The following is a 15,632-nucleotide window of genomic DNA, read 5'->3' as shown; positions in this document are numbered from 1 at the left end:
ATCCCTAATTGTGACAAGTACAAATCAACTAAAAGTCTAAAAAATAAATGCTCTTATAGGGACCAAATGTTCACAATAATTGCCTAAGCTAGATATGAAACAAATAGTTCATAAAAAAAAAAAAAAGGTCGTTGTGCGTTTTCGGGATGATAGCCGAAATACACTTACAAAAGTAGGTCAGCCGTCAATTCTTTATGGCCATATCAACGTAGATCAATAAAATCATTTATGGTTTTGATAAAAGATTAATTAAAAATTAATTGTTTTTTTGGTCTTGGATTCTCGGTAACAAAAGCAAAGGTTGTTTTTGGTTGCTACAACAAACAAGACAGAGGTTGTTGACTTTTGTTGTTAAACATGGCACAAGTGAACAATAACAATAGATTATTGTTTTTGAAAAGAATAATGATGCGTTAATTTTATTGTATAAAATAAAATTAAAGAAAATGGTTTTCATTGATGACTATGAACAAACGCAAACAAAGTGTTTGTGGTATTTGGTGATTAAAAAAAAAGTGCATCTAAAGCTTCTACTGAAAATAATATGCATCTAAAGCTTCTACTGAAAATTAATGTGCAAGGTACAACGTATAACTATATGGTCAAATTTATTTGAGCCTTCGGAGTCACAAGTATATGATGTATATATATATTACTCAATTAACAAAATAGTAAATCTAAATTAATTCATATGAATAGTAAAACGAAATTAATTAATTTACTATTCACATAAAAAAGCGCATATGATAAAAAGCGCATCGCATATGATAAGCGCATATGATAAAAAGCGAATATGATGAAAAGCACAACGCATATGATGAAAATCGCATATGATTAAAAGCGCATATGGTGAAAAATACAGCGCATATGATTAAAAGCGTATATGGTGAAAAGGATATATGATAAAAAAAACACATATGGTGATTTATAAAAAAAAAAAAAAAACACATATGGTGATTAATGGAAAGCACATATGGTGATTAATGAAAAGTATATTGTGAAAAAGAATCACAAATATTTCTTGAAAGAATTCAAGGTAAGATATATGAACCAATTCATCCATCATGTGAACCATTTTGATATTTCATGGTTCTAATAGACGCATCTAGCGGATGGTCTCATATTTGTATGTTATCAAGCCGTAATATGGCATTTGCAAAGTTTCTTGCACAAATTATTAAATTGAGAACACATTATTCTGATTACACCATTAAAAGGATGAGACTTGATAATGCTGGTGAGTTAACATCTCAAGCATTTAATGATCATTATATATCTACAGGGTTTGTTGTTGAACATCCAGTTGCTCATGTGCATACACAAAATTGGTTTAGCTAAATCAATAGATAAACGCTTGCAGCTAATAACTAGACAATTGATAATGAGTACAAAACTATCAATATTTATATGTGGACATGTAAATTTACATGCTGCGACATTAATTCGCATTATACCATGTGGAAGTCATAAATATTTTCACTTACTACTTGATTTTGGCCAAGAGCCAAATATTTTCCACCGTAGAACATTGGTTGTACAGTGTATGTTCCAATTGTATCACCACAACACAATAAAATGTTTTTTTCAAAGAAAGATGGTAATATATTTTGGATATAAAACATCTTCAATCATAAGATATATTGAACCCATGATGGGTGATGTTTTTACAGCACGTTTTGCTGATTGTCATTTTAATAAAACATTGTTCCCTAGATTAGGGGGAGAAATAAAAATAAAAAATAAAATGATGCTTCATGATGTGAACATCAATTAAGGTATATTGAACTCGCACAAAAGAATGTGAAACGAAAGTTCAAAAATAATGCATATGCAAGAACTTGCAAATTAATTACTTTATGCATTTACAGATATAAAAAAGTGACTAAATCATATATACCAGCGATAAATGCTCCAGCTCGAACTGAAATTCCAAAAGCTGGCAATAATGTCACTGTTGAGTCTTTGCCACGCATCAAACGTGGAAGATCAATTGGTTCCGAAGATAAAAATCCTCGAAAAAGAAAATCAGCTGATAATGAGGTAAAAGAAAGTGTTCAAGAAGAACCACAAATCAATATTCCTTCTGCAGAGGATATTGATAAATGTAAATACTAAAATTGCGATAAATTATGCAATATTATGGAACCGAAATGAAATTAAAATCTCTATGAGATATTTTCATATAATGTTACAATGACATCATGAATAAAGATGATGATCTGGAACTAAAATCTGTCATTGAATATACAAAATGGACATGATTGAGCTCAATGGAAAGGAACAATACGAGCTGAATTAGAATCGCTCGATAAAAGAAAAGTTTTCGGATCAATCGTTATCACTTTTAAAGATGTGAAACGTATGGGATACAAATGAATTTTTATCCGAAAAGAAATGTGCAAATGAAGTTACAAGGAAAACTAGACTTGTAACTCAATATTTCCCACAAAGACCATAAATGAATTAGGAGGAAAACTTATCCTCCTGTAATGGATACAATTACTTATTAGATACTTAATCAACCTGGTAGTTATTTAAATGCATCTCATGAATGTTGTTACTACTTATCTGTATGAATCACTTAATAATGATATATATGAATATACCTAAAGAGTTAAGGTATCATAAGCATCTAATGTAAAACCCAAGGGAATATATTCCATTAAATCACAAAAATTTTTAAATGGGTTTATACAAACGGGACGTATGTGGTATAACCGATTAGATGACTACTTGATAAAAAAAGGGTATAAATATAAACTTATTTTGCACGTATGTTTTATAAAAACAATGTTCAGATATGAGATCGTAGTTGTTTATGTCAATGTTCTTAACATCATATGAACAAATAAAGAGATCTATGAAATCATTCAACTTCTAAAGAATTATTTTGAAATGAAAGATCTTGAAAAAACCAAGTATTACCTTGGATTGTAAATTGAGCATATGCCTAATGATTTACTTGTACATCAAACAACTTATACCGAAAAGATTTTAAAATATTTTTTTTTTAAAGACAAACTCATTGTTGTTAGATCACTCAATATTGACACTGATCTATTTCATCCCTGCGAAGATCATGAAAATCTTAACAGATCGGAAGTTCCATATTTTAGTGCAATTGAGGTTCTTATGTATCTTATAGATTGTACAAGACCTGACATTTCTCTTACAGTTAATTTGTTGGCAAGATTCAGCTCAAATGACAATGGAGCGGGATCAAACACATATTTTGATACCCTTGAGAAACTGCTGATTTAAAATTATTTTATTCTAACGTTTCAAAACAAGATTTGGTTGATTATGTATATACAGGTCATTCATCAAATCCTCATAAAGATAAATCTCAAACTCGATATGTATTCCTAAATGGAGGTACCACAAAATCATGGCGTTCTTAAAACAAACAGTTGTTGCAACATCATCAAATCATGACGAAGTGATTGCATTATATGAAACTACTCGAAAATGTGTTTGGTTGAGATCAATGACACAAATCATTATTGATTCTTGTGGACTAGAACGCTATAAAAGACTAACAACTATCTTCACCAACAACTATATATGAAGATAATGCAGCTTGCATAATACAAATGAAAGAAGAGTATCAAAAGTGACTGAACAAAATATAAATACTGACAAGGCGCCAAAGCCATAGACGGTCTTAACGGTCATAAGTTTGATGGGAAAGAATGGTATATTGGTAAGGCTCAGAAAAGACTACAAGGGAATAGGAATTGAAACAAGGGTTTGAGCAAACCATGAAGGAGACTGTAGACAAATCACAGGGGCTAAACTTGTACATAAAAGATTTAGATGATACAGTTTCAAATGAAAACCTCAGATTCTTCTCATATACTCAAGATCTCGTAAAAGACAACCAGATTAAAATGAGATACGTTCAATCAACAACTCTGCTGATCTTTATACCAAAGCACTGCCAACTGCTATTTTCAGAACACACGTTCATAATATTGGCATGAGGCATGTTCAGAAGATGTAACAACTCAGGCGTTGCCTACTTGAGGGGGAGTCAACTCTATGCTGCACTCTTTTTCCCTTAGCTAAAGTTTTATCCCAATGGGTTTTCTTTAGCAAGGTTTTTAACGAGGCAGTACTAGTTATTCTCTAATAAAATTGTCATCCAAGGGGGAGTGTTATAAAATATCTAGATTGTGTTATAAAATATCTAGATTGGATGTTAATTTTATTATTATTATATTTCTTGCATAGTAATATTTTATACTATAAATAGACATGTATGGTAACCATTTAAGGTGCACCATTTCTCTTGAAATATCAATATCAATATTTCTTCTCTCCTTCTTCTCTCTTTGTTCTTATAACCATTAAAGGTAGTTATAAGCCTACTGAATTATAACAAGAACAACTTTTTTTTGAAAATAAATAAATCGACAAAATCTTTATGAAACTCACGATTTATTTTTTGTTAACTTACGTAAAACCTTCACATATTAAAACCTTCATGACAAAATCAACTGATCAAGGTTCTTGGAGATCAAAATCATGACACAACCTTGAGTGGATTCAATCCTCTATGTCTATTTATTTACAAAAATAAAATATATTTTTTCATCGGATAAATATTTTTGACAAAAAAATTTATTAACAAAAAAACGTTTTTTATTTAAAAGTAAAAAAATATAGTTGGGAATGAACTGTAAAAGTGAAAAAAACACTTTTGAGGTGTGCAGCAAATTCGAGTTCTTGATGAGTCAAAACAAAAAAAATGGTCAAGTAGTCTTTCAAAAGGTGAAATCGAGAATCTTGTATGCGATCCAACTCAAGATAGTTTAAATCGGGAGCATCAAGAGGCAGTCAAGTGTGACCTAAATCGATCTGATTCGGGAGTACACGTTCACAATGAGGTGCGTAATTTCTCTTCTTCTTCGCTGAGTAGAACTAATTGGAGGAAAATTGGTAATTGGAGGGCTTCTTCGAGAATCTTGTATGCAAAATCGTTAGCTAGGAGAATTGCTCCTATCCCAAAAATTAAAAACAATAAGCAGCGACAGTGTAGAAGAAGCAAAAGTCACAGTGTTGGGAGGTTATTGGGGTCTCAAATTTCTAGATTATCTAACAAGGACCTGAAAGATAGTGTATCAAGCTCAGATTGCAGCATTAATTTAAAGGAGTATGGCGAAAAAATTGGTATTCGTTGGGACAAGCCAGCTTGTTAAGTGGTGTCGTCCTGCTGACTCGTTTTTAGTTTTTGTAATTATGAAGATCCTTTCTTCTAATATTCGTGGATTTAACCAAAAAGGTAAAGTGGGATGGTTCAAAAGTTTAATTGTTAAGGAAAAACCATGTGTGGTAGCAGTGCAAGAGACTAAAAGTAAAGGTGTGACACCGCTATTTTTTTTTTATACGTGGCGGAAGCATAATATTAATTAATTACGATATCAACATTTGTACAAACCGATGTCACGTGTCATTAAAACAATTTACATATTAATAGGAAGAGACGTAAATACATTCTGTTTTCAAAGGTACACGGTTCATATTCTAAAAGACCACATCAGAGTTAACCCTGCCAAACATAACATCATCATGCTCGTCTTCTCCCAAAAGCACTATCTACAAAAGCTAACAACCTGCAGGGAGGAGATGGAGGGGAATTAGCACGAAGCTAAGTGAGTACGACTAACTACAGGCCATAGTATACATAAGTGTTATAGTAATCATGTCACTTAGTCTAACACACAAACATCACCCAAGTGCCGTCTACAGAGACTCTGGCGGCTCGGCCAAACCATTAACCACCAGCTGATTGGACTAGGGCTTACCAGAAGTTCCTCCACCACCGTATGTATATACATAATCCACACGCGACGGACGCGTCATTCACATATATATACACCACGGCTGTCTAGGCCACCACATGAGGAACCCAACTCGCAGGTTGATCTCTCCTACCGAGGCCACCACACAATAGGGACGCACTGGGCTCCTGCTGATAAGCATCAACCAACATGCAGTCATCACAATGTACCAACTATCCACAATAATAAGTATATCTAACAAGCATGGCAGTCATAATATAACATGCTACTATATACTATATACTATATACTCCAGTTAGTCCCACTCACCGATTACCAGCAAACGAGAAGGTGTTCAGCTATCTAATCACTGAACCTTCTCTTTCTCCTTTTCTCCTGAGAAATACATATACACGAGTTAGTTTATGTCCATAAACACCAAATAACACAATACAGAAAATTTTGTCAGAAAACTGTCAGCTAAAAATTTACATCAAAATACAAACGGGCAGCATAACGGCTAAAAATCAACGCTTAGGTAAAATATTCTGCCCTGGACACTCAGTCGGTCGACTGACACTGACAGTCAGTCGACTGTCTACACAATCGGTCGACTGACCTTCTCAGTCGGTCGACTCACTTGGTATTACATCAATCGGCCGAATGTAAATCTCAGTCGGTCGGTTGTCTTCGTTAATAGGCCGGTTCAACCCTCAGTCGGTCGACTGTCGACCGATAGTCGGCCGACTGTGTTCATCTTCATCAGAAACTGAACAAAGGCTACGGACTTCAAGCTAAATTCACCAAATCTTGATCTAGAGCTCGTTTTCGACACCAAAACTTGCCACAACTCAATTACTACATGTTATAGACTATAAACCCACAAAGTTTTGACCATAACAACATTAAATCCATGGATTTTGACGCAAAATCAAGCTTTTTACAAAACTTACACAAAACTATGAATTTAACCATGAATTGAACACAAAAACACATGTTTCTTACCTTGTTAGAATCAGTAGACAACAAGGAACAAGATTCCAAGATCAATTTGAGCTCAAGAACAAGTTTTGATGATTAGGGTTTCAAAGGAGAAAGAATTAGGTACGGGGTATTATTTTGGGAAGGATCTGGAAAGTGCAAGAAATACACTGCACAAGTCATCAAAAGTGGGTTAAAATCCCACACTGTGTGACACACGGGTATTTACCAGTTATCTGATATCTTTCGTACATCATTTGGCAACCCAAACGAAGTCCAAATTTAAATAAACAAACCTGTTCTGTGACCCTTATCACAAACTGGTCCTAACCTCAACATTAAATAATAATAAACAATAAATAAAAATAAAAGCATATAATAACACCATACTATCTTAAGGGCAAAATAGTAATCTTACATCTAGGCCCACTTGAGGATGTTACAAATCTACCCCCCTTAAGAAGATTCCGTCCTCGGAATCTGGTCAAGGTCAAACAAATGGGGATATCGCGTTCTCATTAACTCCTCGGTTTCCCACGTCAGGTTGGAACCTAAACTATGTCGCCACTCTACTAACACCATTGGAATCAGCTTCCTTCTTAACTTGGTGACTTTCTTATCTACTATCTTAATCGGCTCTTCCACTAATTTCTTAGTCAAATCAACTTTCAAGTCTTTCAATGGAAGAATCTGACTTTCATCATCTACTTTACACTTTCTCAGATAGCACACATTGAATGTGTTGTGAATTCCTGCTAACTCTGATGGAAGATCTAAAACAACAGTCTGATCATTCAAAATTTCTTTGATTGGAAATGGCCCAATAAACCTCGGAGCTAGTTTACCACGTTTACCAAATCTGATCACTCCCTTCCACGGTGAAACTTTCAGATAAACACGATCACCTACATTAAATGTCACCGGACGTCTGCGCGGATCAGCATACACCTTTTGTCGATCTCTAGCTGCCTTTAATTTCTCACGTGCAATTTTAACTTTTTCTGCAGTTATCTGAACAATCTCGGGACCTGCAAATTGTTTCTCGCCTGCTTCTAACCAACACGTAGGAGTTCTGCATTTTCGACCATATAACATTTCATACGGTGGCATTCCGATACTCGAATGATATGAATTGTTGTAAGCAAACTCTATCAATGGAAGATGTGAATCCCAAGAACCACCATATTCTAAGACACATGCTCTTAACATATCTTCTAATGTCTGAATTGTCTGTTCACTCTGACCGTCTATCTGTGGATGATATGCTGTACTCAGATTTACACGTGTACCCAAATTTTGTTGTAAATTGTTCCAGAAGTTCGATACAAACCTAGTATCTCTGTCGGAAACTATAGACAACGGTACACCATGTCGACTAACGATCTCTTTCAAGTACAATTCTGCCAAATCACTCAACGAGGCTGTTTCACGAGTAGCTAAAAAGTGAGCACTCTTTGTTAAACGATCCACAATCACCCAGATCATGTCGTGTCCTTTCTGGGTTCGGGGTAACTTGGTTACAAAATCCATCGTTATATGATCCCATTTCCACTGAGGAATTTCTAACTGTCTTAGAGATCCATACGGTTTCTGATGTTCTGCCTTAACTTGCGCACAAATATGACATTTTTCGACAAAATTTGCAACATCTGTCTTCATTGTCGGCCACCAATACAATATTTTCAAGTCTCTATACATCTTTGTACTACCTGGATGCACTGATAATCTCGATTTATGTGCTTCAGTAAGGATTAAATCCCTCAAATCTCCAAGCATAGGCACCCAAATTCGATCTTTATAGGTTTTTAATCCTCTAGAATCATTGCATAGGTCAAATTTTCTTTTAGTCATTTGTTCAGTCTTTAGGTTTTCGTCATTCAAAGCTACTAACTGAACGGTTTTCAATCGATCAATCAAGTCTGAAACTATTTCAATTCTCATAAATCTAACATTTTCGATGGTTTTCTTGCGACTCAGAGCATCTGCGACCACATTTGCTTTACCCGGATGGTACTTAATCTCACAATCATAGTCTTTAATCAATTCTAAACATCGACGTTGACGCATATTTAATTCTTTCTGCGAAAAGATATATTGAAGACTCTTATGATCTGTATAGATTTCACAATGTGTACCATACAAATAATGTCTCCAAAGCTTCAAAGCAAACACAACTGCAGTTAACTCTAAATCGTGAGTAGGGTAGTTTCGTTCATGATTCTTCAACTGTCGTGAAGCATACGCTATAACTTTATTTCTCTGCATCAAAACACAACCCAGACCTGCACATGACGCATCGCAGTAGACCACAAAATCCTCTGTTCCCTCTGGTAAAGCTAAAACCGGCTCTTGACATAACAACTGTTTGAGAGTCTGAAAAGCCTTTTCTTGTTCATCAGTCCATCGAAAGGCTACATCTTTTCTAGTTAACTTATTCAATAGACCTGCTATTTTAGAGAAGCCTTTGATAAATCGGCGGTAATAACCTGCTAAACCCAGAAAACTCTTAATTTCTGTCGGCGTTTTCGGTGAGTTCCAATTCATTACGGCCTCTATCTTAGACTGATCTACTTTAATACCCTGTTCACAAATCACATGACCCAAAAACTGTACTTCCCGCAACCAAAATTCACATTTGGAGAACTTAGCGTACAATTGTTCCTGTTTCAAAAGTTCTAACATCAACCTCAGATGCGTAGCATGATCTTTCTCGGTTTTCGAATATATCAAGATATCATCTATGAAGACAATCACAAACTTGTCGAGATACTGACGACACACCCTGTTCATTAAAACCATAAACACTGCTGGCGCGTTTGTTAACCCGAATGGCATAACTAAAAATTCATAATGACCATATCTAGTTCTAAACGCTGTTTTCGGTATATCACTCTCTGCAACACGTACCTGGTGATACCCTGAACGTAAATCAATCTTTGAAAAGTAGGAAGCACCCTGTAACTGATCAAATAAGTCATCTATTCTTGGTAACGGATACTTATTCTTGATTGTTCTCTTGTTTAAATCATGATAATCTATACACATACGAAGCGACCCATCTTTCTTTTTGACAAACAACACAGGAGCACCCCACGGTGAAGAACTTGGTCGGATAAACCCCTTATCTAACAATTCCCGAATCTGAGACATCATTTCTCGGATTTCTGATAGAGCTAATCTGTAAGGAGCTTTTGCAACTGGTGTAGCACCTGGAACCAAATCGATTTTATACTTTACTTCACGTACTGGAGGTAACCCTAGTAAATCATCTGGAAATACTTCTGGAAATTCTGACACAACGGGAATATCGGTCACCTGCTTCTTCTCTTTCTTAACATCAATCACGTAGGCTAAGAATGAATCACACCCTTTCGTTATCGACTTCTGAGCTTTCATTAGGGAAACCATAGGGAAGTTAAATCCACTGCGCTCTCCCCTAGCTATCACTCGGGATCCGTCGGCCAAACGGAAAGAAATCATCTTCTTATCACACTTAATATTAGCCCTATTAGCTCTTAACCAATTCATGCCTATGACTACATCAAAGCTAGGTATAGGCATCAACAAACAGGTTAAAGGAAAGGAATGGCCGTCAATTTCGATGGTAATTCCAGACACAGATGATGTACATGGAACCATTTTACCATCAGCTACTTCTATTCCCAAAGGCGCATCTAACATTCTAACAGGCAACTTCAACTTATCACAGAAGCCTAAGGACATAAAAGATCGATTCGCTCCTGAATCAAATAACACACGAGCTGGCAAGGAATTAACCAAGAATATACCGGTAATGACGTCATCGGTAGTGGTTGCAGTGTCTACCGTTATCTGAAACGCCCTTGCCTCTGCTGTTGAAGGATTCTTTCTCTTCTGCCCAATGGTAGAAGCAGAAGATCCCCCAGAAGTTGCTGACCTCGCCCCTGACCCTGCCCCAGAACCGGCTCTCAACGCGGATGGACAATTCGCTGATCTATGACCTACCTGATGACAAGTCCAACACACATCGGACTTAAAGGAACAAGTTGTTGTTTCATGACCTAGTACTCCACATCTCAAGCATCTTCGGGTCATTGGAGAACATGGACCGGCATGAGTCGACTTACAAACATTACACCAACCAGACTGACTAGAACCCGATCCACTCATACCAGACTTACTTCTCTGTTTAATCCCACCTGACTTCTTACCACGAAAACCAGATTGCTTACTCGACTGCTGAGTCGACTGTCCACCTGATTGACCTTCTGATTTACCCCCAAAAGGTCCACCTTTTGAACTTTCTCTTTTCGCTGCCATTATATCACCTTCTGTAACTTTAGCCATCTCATGAGCCTGTGCCAATGAGGTTGCAAATCTTGCAACTGTCCTATATTCTGGCCTAATCACCCGCATAAAATGCTGAATCTTATCTTTCTCAGTTGGTACCCACTGTTGAACAAACCTTAACTTCGATGTAAAATCTCTGAAAACCTCATCAATCGTCATGTTTTCGGTCATTTTCATACTCAGAAACTCAGTTTTCAATCTTTCCATCTCATACTCAGAACAATACTGCTCCCGAACCTTAGCAGCGAACTGTTCCCAAGTTATCTGACTGATCTGTTCTTTGGGTAAATATGCAGTGATAGAGTCCCACCATTCCATTGCTTCACCCTTGAGAAGCCTACTAGCAAACAGTACCATAGATTCAGGCTCACAAAAACATGCTTCCAACGCTCTCTCTACTTCTCTTAGCCAATTAAGGGTCATTGTAGGGTTTGTGTGACCACTGTACTCAGGAGGTTTGCAGTCCATAAACTGTTTATAGGTACACTTCCTTCTTGTCTCAGGGACTTGAAATGGGTACATCATTTGATTAGGAAAAGTCTGGTTAAACGGAAATGGCATTTGATAGTTTTGATAGGTATTTTGTGGAAATTGTGACTGATAACTGCCACCGGCTTGATTATAAAAATTAGGAGGAAAGGTTGTGTTCAACGCAGTGGTATTTGGGTTCCATTGCGCCCGTTCTTGTTCTAATTCCTTAATTTTCTCCTGAGCTTCTAGTAACCGACTTTGAAGTTCTATTACTTCTTGAGAAGTTTCTTCTTCTGAAGACACATGTCCATCTTCGTCAGGGGCTCTAAAAGTACCAGTTCCAGGGACAGTAGGGCCAGTAGCGTTAGCTTCGTTATCTGCCATTACTGCACTACCACAACACTCACACCAAAGCTTAGTATAAACTCTGTTAGTACTAACAACTAACACATAACCTGTCCTAATACTCACTTAACCCATCCCCAGCATGTTATATTTGACATGACTCTTCTAAGTTTGGGAACATGACATGTAGATCACAATGCACATGCTGCCAAACTCAGCTCTGATACCAACTTGTGACACCGCTATTTTTTTTTTATACGTGGCGGAAGCATAATATTAATTAATTACGATATCAACATTTGTACAAACCGATGTCACGTGTCATTAAAACAATTTACATATTAATAGGAAGAGACGTAAATACATTCTGTTTTCAAAGGTACACAGTTCATATTCTAAAAGACCACATCAGAGTTAACCCTGTCAAACATAACATCATCATGCCCGTCTTCTCCCAAAAGCACTATCTACAAAAGCTAACAACCTGCAGGGAGGAGATGGAGGGGAATTAGCACGAAGCTAAGTGAGTACGACTAACTACAGGCCATAGTATACATAAGTGTTATACTAATCATGTCACTTAGTCTAACACACAAACATCACCCAAGTGCCGTCTACAGAGACTCTGGCGGCTCGGCCAAACCATTAACCACCAGCTGATCGGACTGGGGCTTACCAGAAGTTCCTCCACCACCGTATGTATATACATAATCCACACGCGACGGACGCGTCATTCACATATATATACACCACGGCTGTCTAGGCCACCACATGAGGAACCCAACCCGCAGGTTGATCTCTCCTACCGAGGCCACCACACAATAGGGACGCACTGGGCTCCTGCTGACAAGCATCAACCAACATGCAGTCATCACAATGTACCAACTATCCACAATAATAAGTATATCTAACAAGCATGGCAGTCATAATATAACATGCTACTATATACTATATACTCCAGTTAGTCCCACTCACCGATTACCAGCAAACGAGAAGGTGTTCAGCTATCTAATCACTGAACCTTCTCTTTCTCCTTTTCTCCTGAGAAATACATATACACGAGTTAGTTTATGTCCATAAACACCAAATAACACAATACAGAAAATTTTGTCAGAAAACTGTCAGCTAAAAATTTACATCAAAATACAAACGGGCAGCATAACGACTAAAAATCAACACTTAGGTAAAATATTCTGCCCTGGACACTCAGTCGGTCGACTGACACTGACAGTCAGTCGACTGTCTACACAATCGGTCGACTGACCTTCTCAGTCGGTCGACTCACTTGGTATTACATCAATCGGCCGAATGTAAATCTCGGTCGGTCGGTTGTCTTCGTTAATCGGCCGGTTCAACCCTCAGTCGGTCGACTGTCGACCGACAGTCGGCTGACTGTGTTCATCTTCATCAGAAACTGAACAAAGGCTACGGACTTCAAGCTAAATTCACCAAATCTTGATCTAGAGCTCGTTTTCGACACCAAAACTTGCCACAACTCAATTACTACATGTTATAGACTATAAACCCACAAAGTTTTGACCATAACAACATCAAATCCATGGATTTTGACACAAAATCAAGCTTTTTACAAAACTTACACAAAACTATGAATTTAACCATGAATTGAACACAAAAACACATGTTTCTTACCTTGTTAGAATCAGTAGACAACAAGGAACAAGATTCCAAGATCAATTTGAGCTCAAGAACAAGTTTTGATGATTAGGGTTTCAAAGGAGAAAGAATTAGGTACGGGGTATTATTTTGGGAAGGATCTGGAAAGTGCAAGAAATGCACTGCACAAGTCATCAAAAGTGGGTTAAAATCCCACACTGTGTGACACACGGGTATTTACCAGTTATCTGATATCTTTCGTACATCATTTGGCAACCCAAACGAAGTCCAAATTTAAATAAACAAACCTGTTCTGTGACCCTTGTCACAAACTGGTCCTAACCTCAACATTAAATAATAATAAACAATAAATAAAAATAAAAGCATATAATAACACCATACTATCTTAAGGGCAAAATAGTAATCTTACATCTAGGCCCACTTGAGGATGTTACAAAAGGGGTTGATGACGCGTGGATCGAATTCATTTGGGGCTCGGCTGAGTTTGCATATATACAGAAGAGTGTCGCAAGTAGATCGGGGGGTATGCTCCTGATTTGGGATACCAACGAATTCACAGCAAACCAGGCGGTTGAGGGTGACTACTTCCTGGCAGTTAAAGGGCATTGGAAGGGGCATAGCGTTGAATCAGCCATTGTTAACGTATATGGCCCGCACGATGATACAAAAAAAAGAAAGATGTGGTCTGATCTAGATACGTTACTAAACTACGGGGATATAGCGTGGATACTTTGTGGGGACTTCAATGAGGTCAGAAATCAGCAGGAAAGAAAGAACTGTGAGTTTATCGATAGAAGGGCTAATATGTTCAATGACTTCATAGACAAGGCGGGACTTTGGGAAATTCCTCTAATTGGTAAAAAATTTACTCGTTTCAGTGATGACGGAGTCAAGTTTAGTAAATTAGACAGATTCTTAGTGACTGAGAAAACTATTAGATTATTGGGGGATTTATCGGTGGTGGCTTTAGATAGAAGAATCTCTGATCACTGCCCATTATTACTCAGAGACAAAGTTATGGATTTTGGACCGAAACCTACCCGAATGTTTGATCATTGGTTAACAAAAGATGGGGCTGAGCAAGCTATCAAGAATTCGTGGGAAAAGCCTATTAATTCTAACCGGCCTAATGTTAAATTCAGAAAGAAACTTAAAAGGGTAAAGGAGGATCTCAAGAATTGGTACAAGGGAGAATTTGAAGTGCTGGAGCAGGAGATATGTAAATACAAACAGGAAGCTGACTCGTGGGAACGTATAGCCGAGGCAAGGGACTTAATTGAGGCAGAAAGATTGGAGTGGTTAAATGCCCGAAACAAATGGAACGATAAGGAGACCGCAAAATCCAACATGCTGAGACATAAAGCTAGGTTAAAATGGATTTCGGACGGGGACGAGAATAGTAGGTTTTTCCACTCGATGATCAAAAGACGAGCAAGTAAAAATAATATATGAGGACTATACATCAATGGGGTGTGGCAGGAAGAACCTGAACCGATCAAAGCCGAGGTACTTCGCCACTTTAATAATATATTTGGGGAACCGAACAGCTCCAGACCTCAGATTGTTGTAACACCCCGTCAAATTCCTTTAACGGAATGTTAACTCTGGTCCCAGTGTTTGGCTTGACTTCTACGTAACAGCAATATTCTACAGCGGAAGCAATTAATATCTGAGAATAAAACACGCAAAATGGGTCAACAATAATGTTGAGTGAATCTACAGGTTTTAAGTAAACAATACAGTATGTTTAAGAAATAACATTTCAAAAACGTTTACTAGTGAAAAACCACCAAAGTTTATTGTTAAAGTTTTTAGACAACACCGTTTCTCGTTTCAAAAGTTTGTTGACACTACCATGTCAAATTTCAATCATTTGTAGACAACACCCTGTCAAGTTTTATCTCATTTGCTCGTAACCCATAGTTTAAATATCGTTATATAGTATCTGAAAAACAATTATCAGAAAAATAGTTTAATTTCCCTGCCCACGAGATTCTATCGCTGCATACACCGAGCACCTGAATACTAGCATTAACCCGAGTATAGATGCCACTATACCCGTCTTTACCTCCTAAAATGTTATACACC

General features: G+C 37.1%; 1 protein-coding gene across 1 annotated transcript; it reads left to right on the top strand.

Annotated features, from left to right (window-relative positions):
- Positions 1–5,241: 5,241 nt before the first annotated feature.
- LOC139855316 (uncharacterized) lies at positions 5,242–14,996 on the top strand. The gene is made up of 2 exons (XM_071844544.1): positions 5,242–5,362; positions 13,960–14,996. Exons 1-2 carry the CDS (start codon positions 5,242–5,244, stop codon positions 14,994–14,996), a joined length of 1,158 nt encoding a protein of 385 aa, XP_071700645.1.
- The last annotated feature ends 636 nt before the right edge of the window (positions 14,997–15,632 follow it).

This window comes from Rutidosis leptorrhynchoides, chromosome 6, assembly GCF_046630445.1.
Source record: "Rutidosis leptorrhynchoides isolate AG116_Rl617_1_P2 chromosome 6, CSIRO_AGI_Rlap_v1, whole genome shotgun sequence".
NCBI lineage: Eukaryota > Viridiplantae > Streptophyta > Magnoliopsida > Asterales > Asteraceae > Rutidosis > Rutidosis leptorrhynchoides.
The sequence above is the reverse complement of the archived record's forward strand: the minus strand, read 5'-3'. Positions and strand labels throughout refer to the sequence as shown.